The 13,545-nt window shown below is 32.0% G+C and overlaps 1 protein-coding gene across 1 annotated transcript; it reads right to left on the reverse strand.

Moving 5' to 3' along the window:
• Positions 1 to 1,034: 1,034 nt before the first annotated feature.
• LOC130635677 (intraflagellar transport protein 80 homolog) lies at positions 1,035 to 12,461 on the reverse strand. The gene is made up of 24 exons (XM_057445090.1): positions 12,340 to 12,461; positions 11,503 to 11,557; positions 11,148 to 11,199; positions 10,445 to 10,556; positions 9,903 to 10,013; positions 9,340 to 9,408; positions 9,112 to 9,221; positions 8,125 to 8,214; positions 7,949 to 8,030; positions 7,489 to 7,544; positions 7,250 to 7,374; positions 6,838 to 6,929; positions 6,455 to 6,536; positions 6,093 to 6,167; positions 5,520 to 5,568; positions 5,309 to 5,423; positions 5,057 to 5,121; positions 4,401 to 4,533; positions 3,483 to 3,630; positions 3,320 to 3,406; positions 2,595 to 2,679; positions 2,165 to 2,427; positions 1,947 to 2,070; positions 1,035 to 1,331 (listed from the first exon to the last, which is right to left on the reverse strand). The coding sequence occupies exons 1-24, from the start codon at positions 12,377 to 12,379 to the stop codon at positions 1,239 to 1,241; spliced, it is 2,313 nt and encodes a 770-aa protein (XP_057301073.1). The 5' UTR covers positions 12,380 to 12,461; the 3' UTR covers positions 1,035 to 1,238.
• Positions 12,462 to 13,545: the final 1,084 nt, after the last annotated feature.

Here is a 13,545-nt window from a genome sequence, read left to right on the forward strand (position 1 = left end):
AGAAAACACAAAAAATATATACAGTATATTATATCAACTACGCTTAAAACATCCAATCTGTCTAAATAAGCATATATTACACTGCTAGAGAATATTCACATTCTACAGTAAATAATAAACAATAACTTAGTTTCCAGTTCGCCACATTAATTTAAAACCAGTCCTTTTCGCATTCGCCAATTTATTAAGACAAACAGAAGGAAACCAAGCTAATGTTTTCTATAAATTAAAAATTTTGAAATTAAAAACACGGGAACACATCCGGCCAAAATATATTGCCATGGAATTATTTGATTTACTTACAAAAAATGCAAATTCAAGGGGGCGTTTTTATCAAACCTTCAGTATTGTCAGATTTTACTGATATCGGATAAAATAAACGACCCCCCGAGATAATTTTGTCACTTCTATGTACGACGGTAAAAATACTTAAAACAACTTTTTTTTGAATTTTTAAATCCGTTTTGTAACCCATTTTCTATCGGAAAAAAAATTTCATCACTTTTGTCCGACGTTTTTTGTCCGATAAGGTAATATCATCGCAACGGCTCAATTTCCTTTATGTTAAATGTCTTCACATTTCAAATCGTTTAAAAGTATGTTGAGAATTTTTTCTTTAAAAAAAAAACTTACCTAATACCCGTTTTTTTATAAGAAACATGTTTATAAGAAACCTACATGTAGAATCTTCAAAAATTAAGAAACTTTTACTACTAATTAATTGAAAAAGATGTTACAGTCATCACTAAGGGGAGACTTTGAAATGAAAAATGCTATATTTTTTTATTTTTAAACGATCTAGTCCAAAAATTATAGAAACTTTTAGAACTAGTTAATATTTGATATCAGAAACCCTTATTTTAATAGGAAAATTAAGAAACTAAATAAGAAACTTTTTGGAACTAAAAACATGAAATTTCAGCCTACCCATTAAGAAACTTTTAAAACTTGGCAAGGTTTCTTATAAGAAAATAATGTGTATTTCAGATGTTCAGAAAGGTGTTTCAGATACAAACCAAACAAAAACAAACTACTTTTTGCCAGTCTCGTATTAAAAAACTCAAATAGCTAAATTTTGAAATATACAGAAATCTTTTTGGAAATTTTCTTTTTTTTATCTATCCTGTGTGTAATTATTTCAACTGTTATTCCGCTGAATATTCCCAGTTATGTTTGCAATATGCGGCTTAAATTTTATGGTAAATGTGTGTTTTAAAATGAGTCCTTCTCAGCAAGCTTTATCGACTTAAGGTTGCCGCTCCAGGTCTCTCAGCCTCTTTCTCCAATTCCATTTCGATTTTGACTTTAATTTTGTCCCAATCGATTTCAACCTAAAAAAAAATATTTTCAAGTTTTAATTTTGTTGATTTAGTCTGATGTAAATATTTTCTCTTTTATTTTTTCGGTGACATGAAAAAGTATTGTTTGAGAATCACTAGATAAACAAACAAAAGGATAAAAATTAAAGAGCCAAATAACTTCTAAAATTCTAACCTAACACGCCTAATACTAATTACTGCCTTATCAATTTCAGCCTCGTTATGAAAACGAAATCAGCAGTGACGAGTAAAGAATGCAACGAGTTTAAAAGTAATAGTAAAATTTATTAAAAAAACTCGCCTTTCCATATTACACACTTGTTTCTAACTATACCTTAACACTTGAACTAAATTTAAGAGCTGTAGAACAGTTGCTTAAGATTTTGTAGCACTCCAACTTAGTACTGCTTATAATCAAGAGTGCATTTTTGTCTTATATAAATCGAAATACAGGCGAGATAGAATACACTGCACTTCTCCCTGATGTCATCAAGGGATACTGCACAAATCAAATAACTTTCCATGAGATACTTAAACGTTAAAGGATATAACCCCTCCCACTGGATTGACGTTAAGCATACACTGTTCCATCCTTAATACCTCTAGGAAAAAGTAGAGAAATATTACCCCCTGTGCAAATTGAAGGAACATTTTGTTGGTCTCTTTTTTATTACATCGTTTTAAATATTTTCCTCGATAAGCCAGTACAGTGTCAACGTGTGTTTTGTGTTTCACAGCAAGTTCAAGAGCTCTAAAATTAAAATAAAATTATTTACATTGCAAAACTAAATGGTGACCACAAAATTTTTATCCGCAAAGATTACAAAAGTAGTGTTTACACACACCTGTCCCAGTTGAACTGGTCAATATTCATTTGAATAGCTCGGTAAGTGAGTCCAGACTGCAGAAGTATGTTCTCAGCATCTTTTACTTGTCCGCAGAACAACGCCATGCCAGCATTACGTCCCTCCTGCGATGGGATTTCTTTAATTACGTTGATGAATTGAACTTTCTCTACTTCTTCTATGGCAGCGTATGCAATCTCTGCGGTGGAGAGCTCTTTATGGCGACCAGCCATACCAGCTAAGCAAGCCCATAAAGAAGAATCCTAGAAAATACAAGCGAACATGCATATGGGAACAGACGAACTGGAACAATCAAATAAAAGATACAAAACAAACCATAATAAACAAATAAAAAAATAAACAAATAAATAAATAAATAAATAAATAAACAAATAAATAAATAAAAAGAAAATATCTCCAGAATCCCTACCTTTGCAAATCTACACAAACGAACTGCTTCAGCCCACTTTGATTCTTTGACATACTTGTGAAGAAATGCTGGGTAGGGCGAGATACTAAATGTAACCAATAACAATGACCTTGTTATGCGTACAGTAAATAATCATTTCGCAAGCTTTTCCACAAGTACTTTCTTTGATTAAACGATTAAATTTACATCAGTGCAACGTTACATAAATAAGAACAAAAATAAAATGTAATATAGTTGGCCATTTTTAAAGAAGAAGAAATTTATTGAGGTTATTAATAACCATCACAAGTAGAATTCTTATTCCCCTCGAGGTTAACTCTATAATTCCCAGGATTCAACATTTCAGATTTTTGTTAATGATTCCATACAACAAGATCACGAAAAAGTATACTTTAAAAGTACCTTAAGGGTATTAGTAAATTTCGGGGAAATTAAGTTTCACGAATTCTGCGGATAGCGAGTTTTCCAATAATTTTCGCTGGAACTAAGATTTCGTCAAATTGACAAAAACTCGCAAAATTCGTGAAAATTAAATCTCTTAAGGTACGTAACAAGTAATATGTTTTTATTCTTACATCACAATCTTTACAAACAGAAATGATTATTAGAAAACAGTAAAATATTTCCTCATAGTTTTCTGAGGAAATCATTTAATCAAAGTTTAAGATTCCCAATTTGTCTGTTAACCCGAGGTTAAGACACAACATTAAACATTATAATCCTACTTTGTACTGCACAATGCACCATCTCCTCGTCGCATGGAACAATACGTGTTTACAAAGTTAACTAGATGCAAGTCTCGCCCGAACTCTCTGAAAATAAAAGATATTAGCCACTAATAGCGGTCACATTACCAATGGTATCATGCATAGAAAGTAAAAACAATACCCTTGTTCTCGTGTGACCACAGTTTTTAAAACTAAATCTTGATCAACGTATGCGACAGCAGGGTGATACCAGACAGAAAATTTATGATCCGAGATCGAAGCCAGCATATTGCAATGATCGTTCCAACATATACTACTGACCATGGTAGCTAGATAGTAAACAAAAAATTACATCAAAACCACTTCACAAATATATAGACAAGTTGCCGTGTGACGTCATGTTCTCTTTTTACATCGAAAACAATATCTATGAACGCGCGCATTTATTCGTTCAACACATACCACTGCGATCATAAAAAAACAGCTCAGACAAACTATCGCTGAATTTGGTGAAAGGAGCAAGAATAACGAAAAAACAAAACAAATGCAACTTTTTGCTGAATTTGTTGACGAGAGAAAAATAGTTGATAAAAAAAACCAATTACAGCGCGTTTGTGACCTTTCGGTAAGGGCATATAGCTTTTCTACCCTGTACCCTCTTTATTTCCCTGCTTGTGTAGATTTGCATGCATATATACAGAACTTTGTAAACAGCCAAAGATTGTCCATTTACAGTTATTGTAAAACCTGTTTGGATAAGTTTTATCGTTTTATAACTTGGGATACTTCACATATCTCTCTTTGAAATTCACCAAACTAAGGGAAGTCACACGCAAAGTGTTCTTTGAACAATCCAGAAAATGTTGCTAATAGGTCCTGATTGCGCAATTTTACTGCAACAACAGATCTCAAATGAAAAAAGGGGAAATTCACGTAGCTAATTTTTGTGGTTGTGTCAGGTTTAAGGCTTTTCGCGAAATTTTATTCTTTTTTGCCCCAAGACAGCAGGTGTTTGATATCATTTTGTAGACTAATCTCCTGACCCTATCCCCCTGACCGGCGAAGAAACAAGAGATGTAATTTTATAAAGCACACATACCCAATTTAACAACTCTCTCTGTACCAAATTGTCGAACAGCACGTAAATATAAATCTTTATTTTTATCAATGATTGCCAACTGACGATCAGAAGATGCGCCATCTTGGTTGAGCGCTAACTCGATAACATCTAGCTACATCAAAGCAAAGGAGTCATGTTTACAGAGAAATGGTGGAGATAGAATTAACATAAATTTCAATGTTAAAAGAATATTCTTTAAAAACAATTTCTTTTATCATTTCCGACTAACACGATTATGTTATTTATGCAAGATGCTAGAAATAACATGATTACGAAGGGAGGATTCTTTCGATTGGTTAGCACTATTACGTGTATATTACGTGTGGTTTGCTATTTTTTACACCTTGACAAACAGTATCACAAGGGGAAATGTAACGAGGACCAGATGGACGGCTAAATGATTCTTAAAGCTCGTCGAAGATGCACACAAAAAGGGCAACATCATGTTGTTGTGTAGTGGCGTTGCGTATCATCAATACAAAAAAACACACCTCAGATATTTCTCTACACTTTATTGTCCACCATTTATCTTATTACAATTATTTATTATAAAGATACTTTTAAAGCAAGTTCTCAGTAACCAAGCTAGGAGGTTCATTAGAGCCGAAAGCACTTTCGTTAGGAAAAATACTTACTGAATGCTTCACTGGCTTTCCATCTCCAAGCGGTTTTCCAGTTAATGCCTCGAATAAATAGATCGCTACAAAAAAAAACGTCTGATGAAAAACACTGTTCCGAAAAACAAAAGTGATACTGTCGTATATACTTCTATTTGTTATTCAGCAGGATAAAAATATGGACTATATAAAACGAGGTAGGTAGGACCTCTCTCTATATAGTGATAATTTTACTCCATACCAAGTTAGCCTTCAGTAGCAACAACAAACCTTTTTCGTCATTTCTGTCTCTCATTGCAACAGTATCATTACTAATCGAGACGACTTGTGTGTTTAAAAGATCAGCTCGCATTCCATTGTAGCGTGGAGTACTGACCATCCGTCCCTAAATATACAACACGTGCAGTATTATACATCAGATTATCATGAAAAGAAATACCATGTATTGTATCGAGCATTTAGATAACTTGTATGACATTACCTCATAAGAATATACTTGGACACCGATATCGTCTACTAAAAGGAAGTGTCTAGAATAACAACAAAGTTGATATAAGACAGGATCATAAATGACAAGGCTCGTGATATATTTTTATGGCTACTACCAGAATAAAGTAACAAAAATTGCTATAAAACGCTAAGAATTGTCGTTGCAAAAAACAATACAAAAGCCGGTAATAAATATAAGGAAGCCAGTACCAAATATAAAGAAGCTGGGTACCAAATATAAAGAGGCTAAGTACTAAATATAAAGAAGCTGGTAGCAAATATGGAGAAGCTGGTAGCAATAATAAAAAAAGTTGGAATGGCTGTTTTTTGTATGTTTTTAAATTAGGAGTCACAGGCCTTGTTACACGGGGTGAGAGACGTATAATACTGAGAGAAATATGCTTAAGAGTATTTAAAATGCTCCATCCTTAACATTATCCAGAATTTAAAATGACAAAACCAAAAAAATAATAATTTTTTTGCACAAAAAGAACCAACATCCAATAAAGGCTAGCAAAGATTTGTCACATCATCTTTGTTTATAATACCACTCAAACTAACTTACTTTTCTGCCAGCATGACGATGGATACAGAACCGCTTTTCAAATCGAATATCATTGGTGTGTTCCAGTTCTTAGTGCTATAACAAAAATCGAGGAAGTTACACTCCATTAGTGGAGGTTTTATAGGATTGAAGGTTTTATCTACGTATCTGGTTAGCAATACGGACAGTTGATATAGACGTCTAGATGTCCAGCAGGGTTTTTTAAAGTTCAAAATCACAGAATAACATCACAGGCTTACAAACAACAGGCTAATAAATATAATGATGACACCTTAGTAGGATAAACACTTAAACATCTATAAACAACTTCATTGCATAGATATAACTAGTTAGTCATTGATAGAGACATAATCGATTATTACCTGTATATGTAACATTGCGAAGGAGTTGTAACAACAAGATGGTCATACGAGATTGCAAACTTCACAACACGATCTCTAAAATCTAAAAACAAATTATAACAAGAACTTTTCTAAGTTAACTTTATTGCACAGCATAAAGATAATGTCAAATTAAAGACATTATCATCTGCCCAAATCACCAGATTAATTTTCATCACAATAATTTTTTTGTTGCGTATATTTTAATAAAATATTTTGAAATAAGTTGGAGTTCATTCTCATGAACACAGCAACCTGTCTTTTATATTTCACGTTTTATGTTTATGTAAAAAAAATATCTGAGGCAAGTATGCCAGAATAAGTGTCAACAATTAAATACTCAAAAATATTATAAAAATTTATACCTAAATTTTCTTTGGCATCTGTCAGAACATCTCTTACTTTTATATTTTTCTGCTCACTAACAACTACTTCGAGATGTTTCCATTCAACTCGCCTAACACAAACAAGGTTATGATACAGTTTACTTAACCGTTGAATAAGTAAGGTAAGGCAAGAATGTACTGAATAAAGCAGGATAACTCATTCACAACCCAAGTTTAAAAAATAATTATAATTGAAAACTTATAAAGTACAGATCATTGTTTAAAGCATCTGGTTTGCCATCCTTCAGGATTTTGTTACAAATCACAAAAGACTACTTTAAGAACTTCAACATTTTGGGTCGTTAATAAAGTATGTCTACATAGTTCCTTTGTTTAGCTTTGTGTGCTACAACAATATTTACTAACAAAAAAGTGAGCATTTAAAATATACCTTTCAATAACATGTGCGATTATAACCTGACTGTTTCCACAGGCAGCAGCCAGTTGAGTGCCATCACTTGCCCATGCAATATTAAATAATGATCCAGTGTTGGGTTTTTCCAGTGCGTAAGACCACTGCAGATAAAAAGTTTGTGTATTAAAAAAAAGGTGGGGCTAAGCTAAGCTAACACAAAGAAAGTTTTCCTTAATTTTACAAATAATTAAAGAAAAAAACACATTAACTCTTACCCCTGCTTTATCACATAATCTCAATGTGTTGTAGGATCCCACAGCAAATAATTCTCCTAAATAATGATAATAATAAAAGAGAATTGAATCCATACATATATTTACAGTAAAGTGTTGGTAGATGTTAACTGATATTTTCAGAAAAATGGCAACACTTGTGCATTATCAAACTCCTATACAGAAGGTTTTGCAGGCTGTGTTTTGCTTAATAGATTTAAAAACATATATTTTAAACATGTGTAAGTAATAGGTTTATGCCAGCCATTTTTTCATTAAAAAAACAAGAGAGAATGCAACCAGATTTTAGAACTGCAGAATACTTCTCTGTACTTATTCTTTGTTATTATGTGCCTGAAAATATGTGCCTGTTGCTCACATAATAACGCTCGCAAAAAAAAAATGTTGAACCAGGGATATTTCTTTGCAAGAATATTTCTGACAAACTAACAAGTCAACATACCATCAGGAGCCCATGATACAGATGTGATGGGATAATCATGAGTGGTACTTGAGAACAACGCTCTACCGTAAACATCCCAAACCTAAATGAAGAAGACAAATACAGAATGTTAAATTTTGTGAGTTGGTTTACACAGCTTAAATATACACAGTTAATTTGATTACTTATATACTTACTTTATACTTGCAATCTTCGCCACCGGATATTATTGTGTTGTTAACAGTGTTCCAGTCCAACTTTAAGATCAATCCATCATGAGCCTTCCACTAATAAGTAAACAAAACTGCGTATTTATTATTAAGTTCTCTTTTAACATTTTAACAGCCTCTAAATTATAATACAGATTGTTTTAGGTCAAAATTATAGACAGGCTAAAAATTAGGAAATTTTGGCAATGAAAGCTTAGCCTGGATAATCTAACTAGAAACATGGAGAACAGTTTTTAAACAGAAGTCTTTTCTATAATAAATAAAAAAAATTAATTTGAAAAAAAAGCAGGTTGAAGTTGAATTTTAAAAAGGTTCAAGGACAAAGTACAGACTAACCATGCAAAATTTTTGGGAATTTTAGGAGTTGAGAAAAAAATCAATCTTTTGTCATGATATGTTTGAACAATTCAATGGCAGTTTTAAATTTTTGTCAAAATTGCAGGAATTTTTTAACTTTCCAAGACAAAATCATCTTTTAAGGAGTTTTGAGGAATTTGGTCAGTCACCATGCATATATTTACAGGACATAAATTAGCCTGCAAAAACAGTCTTTCTTATCCATATTGGCAATTGTCAATTTGAATGCTGAAGTGGTACTAAAGCAAGCAAGCAAGTAACATATTATGTTTGCAATTTTTCACTGACAGGAAAATATTTGAATTAAAAATAGGTGATGTAATTTTTGATCCTAATGGCATGTTAAATTATCTTTCACCTGAAATTTCAAGATTTAAACATAACTATATTTCAAGGAGGTTCACAAACACTTTTTATTCACCCATCTCCCTACACAATTTCGTACAATTCTAAAATGAGCATCAACATGCATTGATAAAAAGTAAAATTTACCTCACAAGCGCAAATTTACATCCTGCCAAGCAACACTCACACAACAAACACTGATTTTACTAAAGTTCAATAACACTCAAACAATAAAACACTGATTCTACTCACCTGTTGCTGTTTAGCAGATGGTTGCAATGGTTTAATAGTTAACTGTTTACCATTACTGTGTAAAATAGCATCTGAATTTGCACTCCAAGCCACAGAATAGACTGGTACAGCTGTAAAAATGATTTTTTAAAAGATAGATTTCTAAATTTTACTGTTTTTATACGCTCCGTAAGTTAAAAGTCAAACACAAATAAATTACAATAGTTAAAAAGTTATTGTTACACGCACCTATTGTTACAAGTGTTGAACGCAACATTCCACTTCTGGACCAAATCTTTACCTGCCCATCCTCACCTCCTAAATAATAAAAAATAATTTACGTTCTCTTACTTTTGACATAAAAAAGAAATTTGTTTCTTTGTAAAACGATCAAAAAGCTTTCAAGGAAAGTGTAAATATTGCAGCATTTCTGCCACCACAAATAGCATCTGATTTAGTAAACTAAAAAATGCAATGGTGCCTGTGGCGGTTTCTTTACAAACTAAAAAGAAACAGTTGACCAATGATATGTTTTGAAGACAACCATGCTTAACTATTCTTAAGCACATATCTCAAATATATACATCTACAAAACTCGCACAAATTTGTATACAAAATCATAATGCTAAACGAATATTTTTTCGGAAATATAGAAGTCACATTCGTAACGCTTTCTAAAAATCATAAGGTTTTGGGATTGTCTCAATTTTTAAATTATTTTTTGTATGGTGATACAAAGTATTTCTAAAAAGGATACGATAAGTTTTATATGACAAAATATGGTGACATAAAACCATAACAAGTGTACATACCAGTAACAAGAGCGTTTCCATCATAACTCCATTTACCACAAAGTATAGCTCCCCTGTGTGCATCTATAGACTTCTCAATTCGACCATTTTTTGCAATAAAATAAAATTTACCTAGAAGAAAAATGCAGGCTTTGCACAGTCTCAATTGTGCCAAAATTGATATACGTGAGTGGGCTATGGGTATGTTAAGACTCCCATGAGGAATTAAAAATCAGACTATATACTGCCGTAAAGTGAAATTTGAAAATAAACTTTAAAACCTGTTTATCAAAATAGAAATAGTTTTTATATTTACAATATTAATATTAAATTATTTTTTTTCTCCCATATTGTGAAAACTTATAATGGAAAAAGAAATAATATAGTTTTGCAAAATTTTTGCCGTTTTCGATAGCTTTAATAGATTGCAGTCATGAATGACTGGTTAAAAAAATGTTGCTGGGCTTGTGACTAAAATTAAAATTAGATTTGACTGAACTAGGTTGACTTTGTACACTGGAATGTAAACACAAACATAGAAGAGTTGATAGATGAAAACCTACCATCTGTAGCTGTCAGTACATACACTTCTGATGGTCCTTGCTTTTTTCCTCCTACGCTTTTTGGGAACCAATGTAAATCAGTTGCATGTACATCTTTTCCCAATTGTACAGCCTGCAAAATCCATGGAAAATAAGATATTTGAGTGCATACGATAAACCTATGCTGTATATGATAATCAGGTAAGCAAGAGCTCCTTTAACATAATTGAAAAATTTGAGAAATTTACGGAAATCGAATGGACAGATCAGGGGGACTGCTTAAAAAGATTTTTAGGAGTTGTAACCAACTTGATCTGAGGCAGTCTAAAACAGAAGCAAAACTTTTCATAGTAAATTTTTTTTATAATAGCTATAAAATCAAAACACGATTGAATTGATAATTTGTGTAATGATGATGTTGACACATATATGTACTTAATGCTTTCAAATTATATAGCTTGCATGTATATTGATGAACTTGAACTTGAAGGTCTCAGGGGCCATCCATAAAAGATGTCTATAACTCAGCCCCCTCCCCTGAGTCACAACATTAGCAAAATAGAGGCAAAAACAGACATGGAGGGGGGGGGTTATAAAATAGTTTAGATGTCTTCCCTTATAGGTCTTTATTTATTGAAATATTTCTAAACAAAAATTTAAGTTCATTAGGGAGTTACTTTATGTCTCTGATAACATACATAAAAATGTTTTCATCTATACATACCACAGTTGATTCCCCAGACAATTGGTTAGACTTTACTACATGAAGATCATCCCTGGGTAATAATAAAAGTGTGTATACAAGGATAACTGTAGACATGACAACAAAAACATATATAACTGTGTGACTGTGTATAACTGTGATCTTAAACTTAACAGAAAAATACTTTTAACATCGCTTTTTTCAGGCTGATAATAACTTCATTAACAATATGTATATAAAACCTTGTAACATACAAAACATCAACAATTAGAAATATGAAACAAACTTCTCTTTTGACATTTCCTTCATTCAAATTCATAATGTATGTGAGAATTATAGAGAATTCGATACATTAAAAGTATGAGGTTTAACATACCCAGCAGTAAAAACTTCATCTGCATTTAACCAGCCAACGCAGCTTACCAGTTCTTTATGTGTGATAGAGTTAAAGAAATGCATGAACACAGGGATTTGTTTCGTAAAATCAATGTAATAAAAATCTGAGAAATAAAGCTTTCAATACAACATTTGTGATTTTAAATTTTTCACTAAAAAATTTTCTTGGAACAGTTTTGTTTGGATTCTTTTTATTTTTGATAAGATATAATCAAAATTTTCTATTTCATAATACAAGATGTGGTTAAAAAGTGTTTATATCATTATATACCTTTGTGACTTTGATCCAGTGATTTTGTACACAGCTTAATTTGTAACCATAAAAATGTGATTATACTAAATATCCCTGTGCTTTTGAAATGAATTTCCACAAAATTGCATATCATATAGTATAAAAAAAATCCCTTAAAAATAAGATCATCAGGAGTAATAGAATGACTTAGGCTTTCTGCAATCATGGACAGAGTTAATGAAACAAAGGCACCTTTTTGTCTTTTGAAGCCATTCTCTTTCAAACATGGCTAAAAAATCGAAATAGTCACAACTCTGCAGCTGGCCAGCTGCAAAGTCCCTAGCATCCACCTAGGTTAGGTAGAGAACGTGTAAAATTTGCTATCGGAATTTTTTAGCGCACAGACACAAAGAATTATTTGACATTGGGGCAAATAAAGCTCGCATAATTCAAAAATTATGCAAGTTGCTTGTTTATATTTGTCTATGATTGTAGTTCAATACTTTTTATTAACGAATATAATTGCCAAAATTCATGTTTATATACAGGACATTTTTTTTTTTTAAATAAAACATAAAGAAAAGATATGTTTATTATCCTTCAAAAACGATGTCTTTAACCTCATATTGTTTTACAAATACCAACAGTCATTCTTTATGCAGCGGTGTTTTATGTATTTTTTTTCTAAAAAACAAAATAAAACAATATTATGAAGATACAGAATCCCCATTTATGGCAACAATGCTGCATCATCAATATTAACTTCATAATAAGCTCAAATATATACATCTAAAAATGAAGATTTGATGCACTGCACAGACAATTAAAAACTTTCAGAGTCAAAAAATTTGAAAAGAATGTTATCCGATTAGGTTTAGAATGGAGTACTTTATTTTCTCAAAAAATTCATCAAAAATTGAATATCTTTGACAATGATTTACTAAATGTACGCCTTGTCAGCAGATTTTACTATGTACACAAGACACGCTGGGCAGGTGATAAAAATTCTAAAGTAAAGCCATAGCTTAGTGATTAGTGGCGCTATAGCTCAGCGGTTATAACTCTAGCACTTTGTGTGAAAGACCAGGGTTCAACCTCCTTGACAGTGATTCAATATTGGTGAGTGAATGTCACTATCGCACCAGGATAACCCCAGCTATGCCAGAGAAATGGGGAAGAAAGCATACTTTGTGGGACAATGGATTTTGCAGTGTTATCTGAAAGAACGAGAACCATAATGTGTAGCTTAAAATGAGCATTACTTTTGGGCTCCCCATCTAAGCAACAACCGTCCTGGAAATTTAAGGAAAGGTATATCCCTTACATACCGTATTTCCGGTATATAACCCGCGGGTTATAAGTTGATTTTTACGACTTCCATCGTTGGTGCGGGCTATAATGTGGTGCGGGTAATGTGATAAGTTTTATATTTTCTGTCATTTATTGTGAAATTTAAATTTTATACATTTACTGAAGAAAATAGTACCAACGGAATAAAATGGGTACATTAATATAACTCCATGCGCGATCCTATGTCTACGTAATCTTACTTCAACTACGTGATTTAATTTTTTTCACACAGTGAAATCGCTTTAAGTTTTTATTGCTTGCCAGTGCTAATATTACGAGCTGTCTCTGAAACACAATTCTGGAGATAATTTTTCTTTTGTGTTGAATATAATTCTAATCTATTTATATCTTTGCAATCACATTGAGCACATTGAAATGATTTGCTTCATTTTTAGGTTAAATTGACAGGTATTTCACAACCTAATTCCTGTTAAAAATATT

The sequence above is a fragment of the Hydractinia symbiolongicarpus genome, chromosome 3 (assembly GCF_029227915.1).
Source record: "Hydractinia symbiolongicarpus strain clone_291-10 chromosome 3, HSymV2.1, whole genome shotgun sequence".
NCBI classification, from domain to species: domain Eukaryota; kingdom Metazoa; phylum Cnidaria; class Hydrozoa; order Anthoathecata; family Hydractiniidae; genus Hydractinia; species Hydractinia symbiolongicarpus.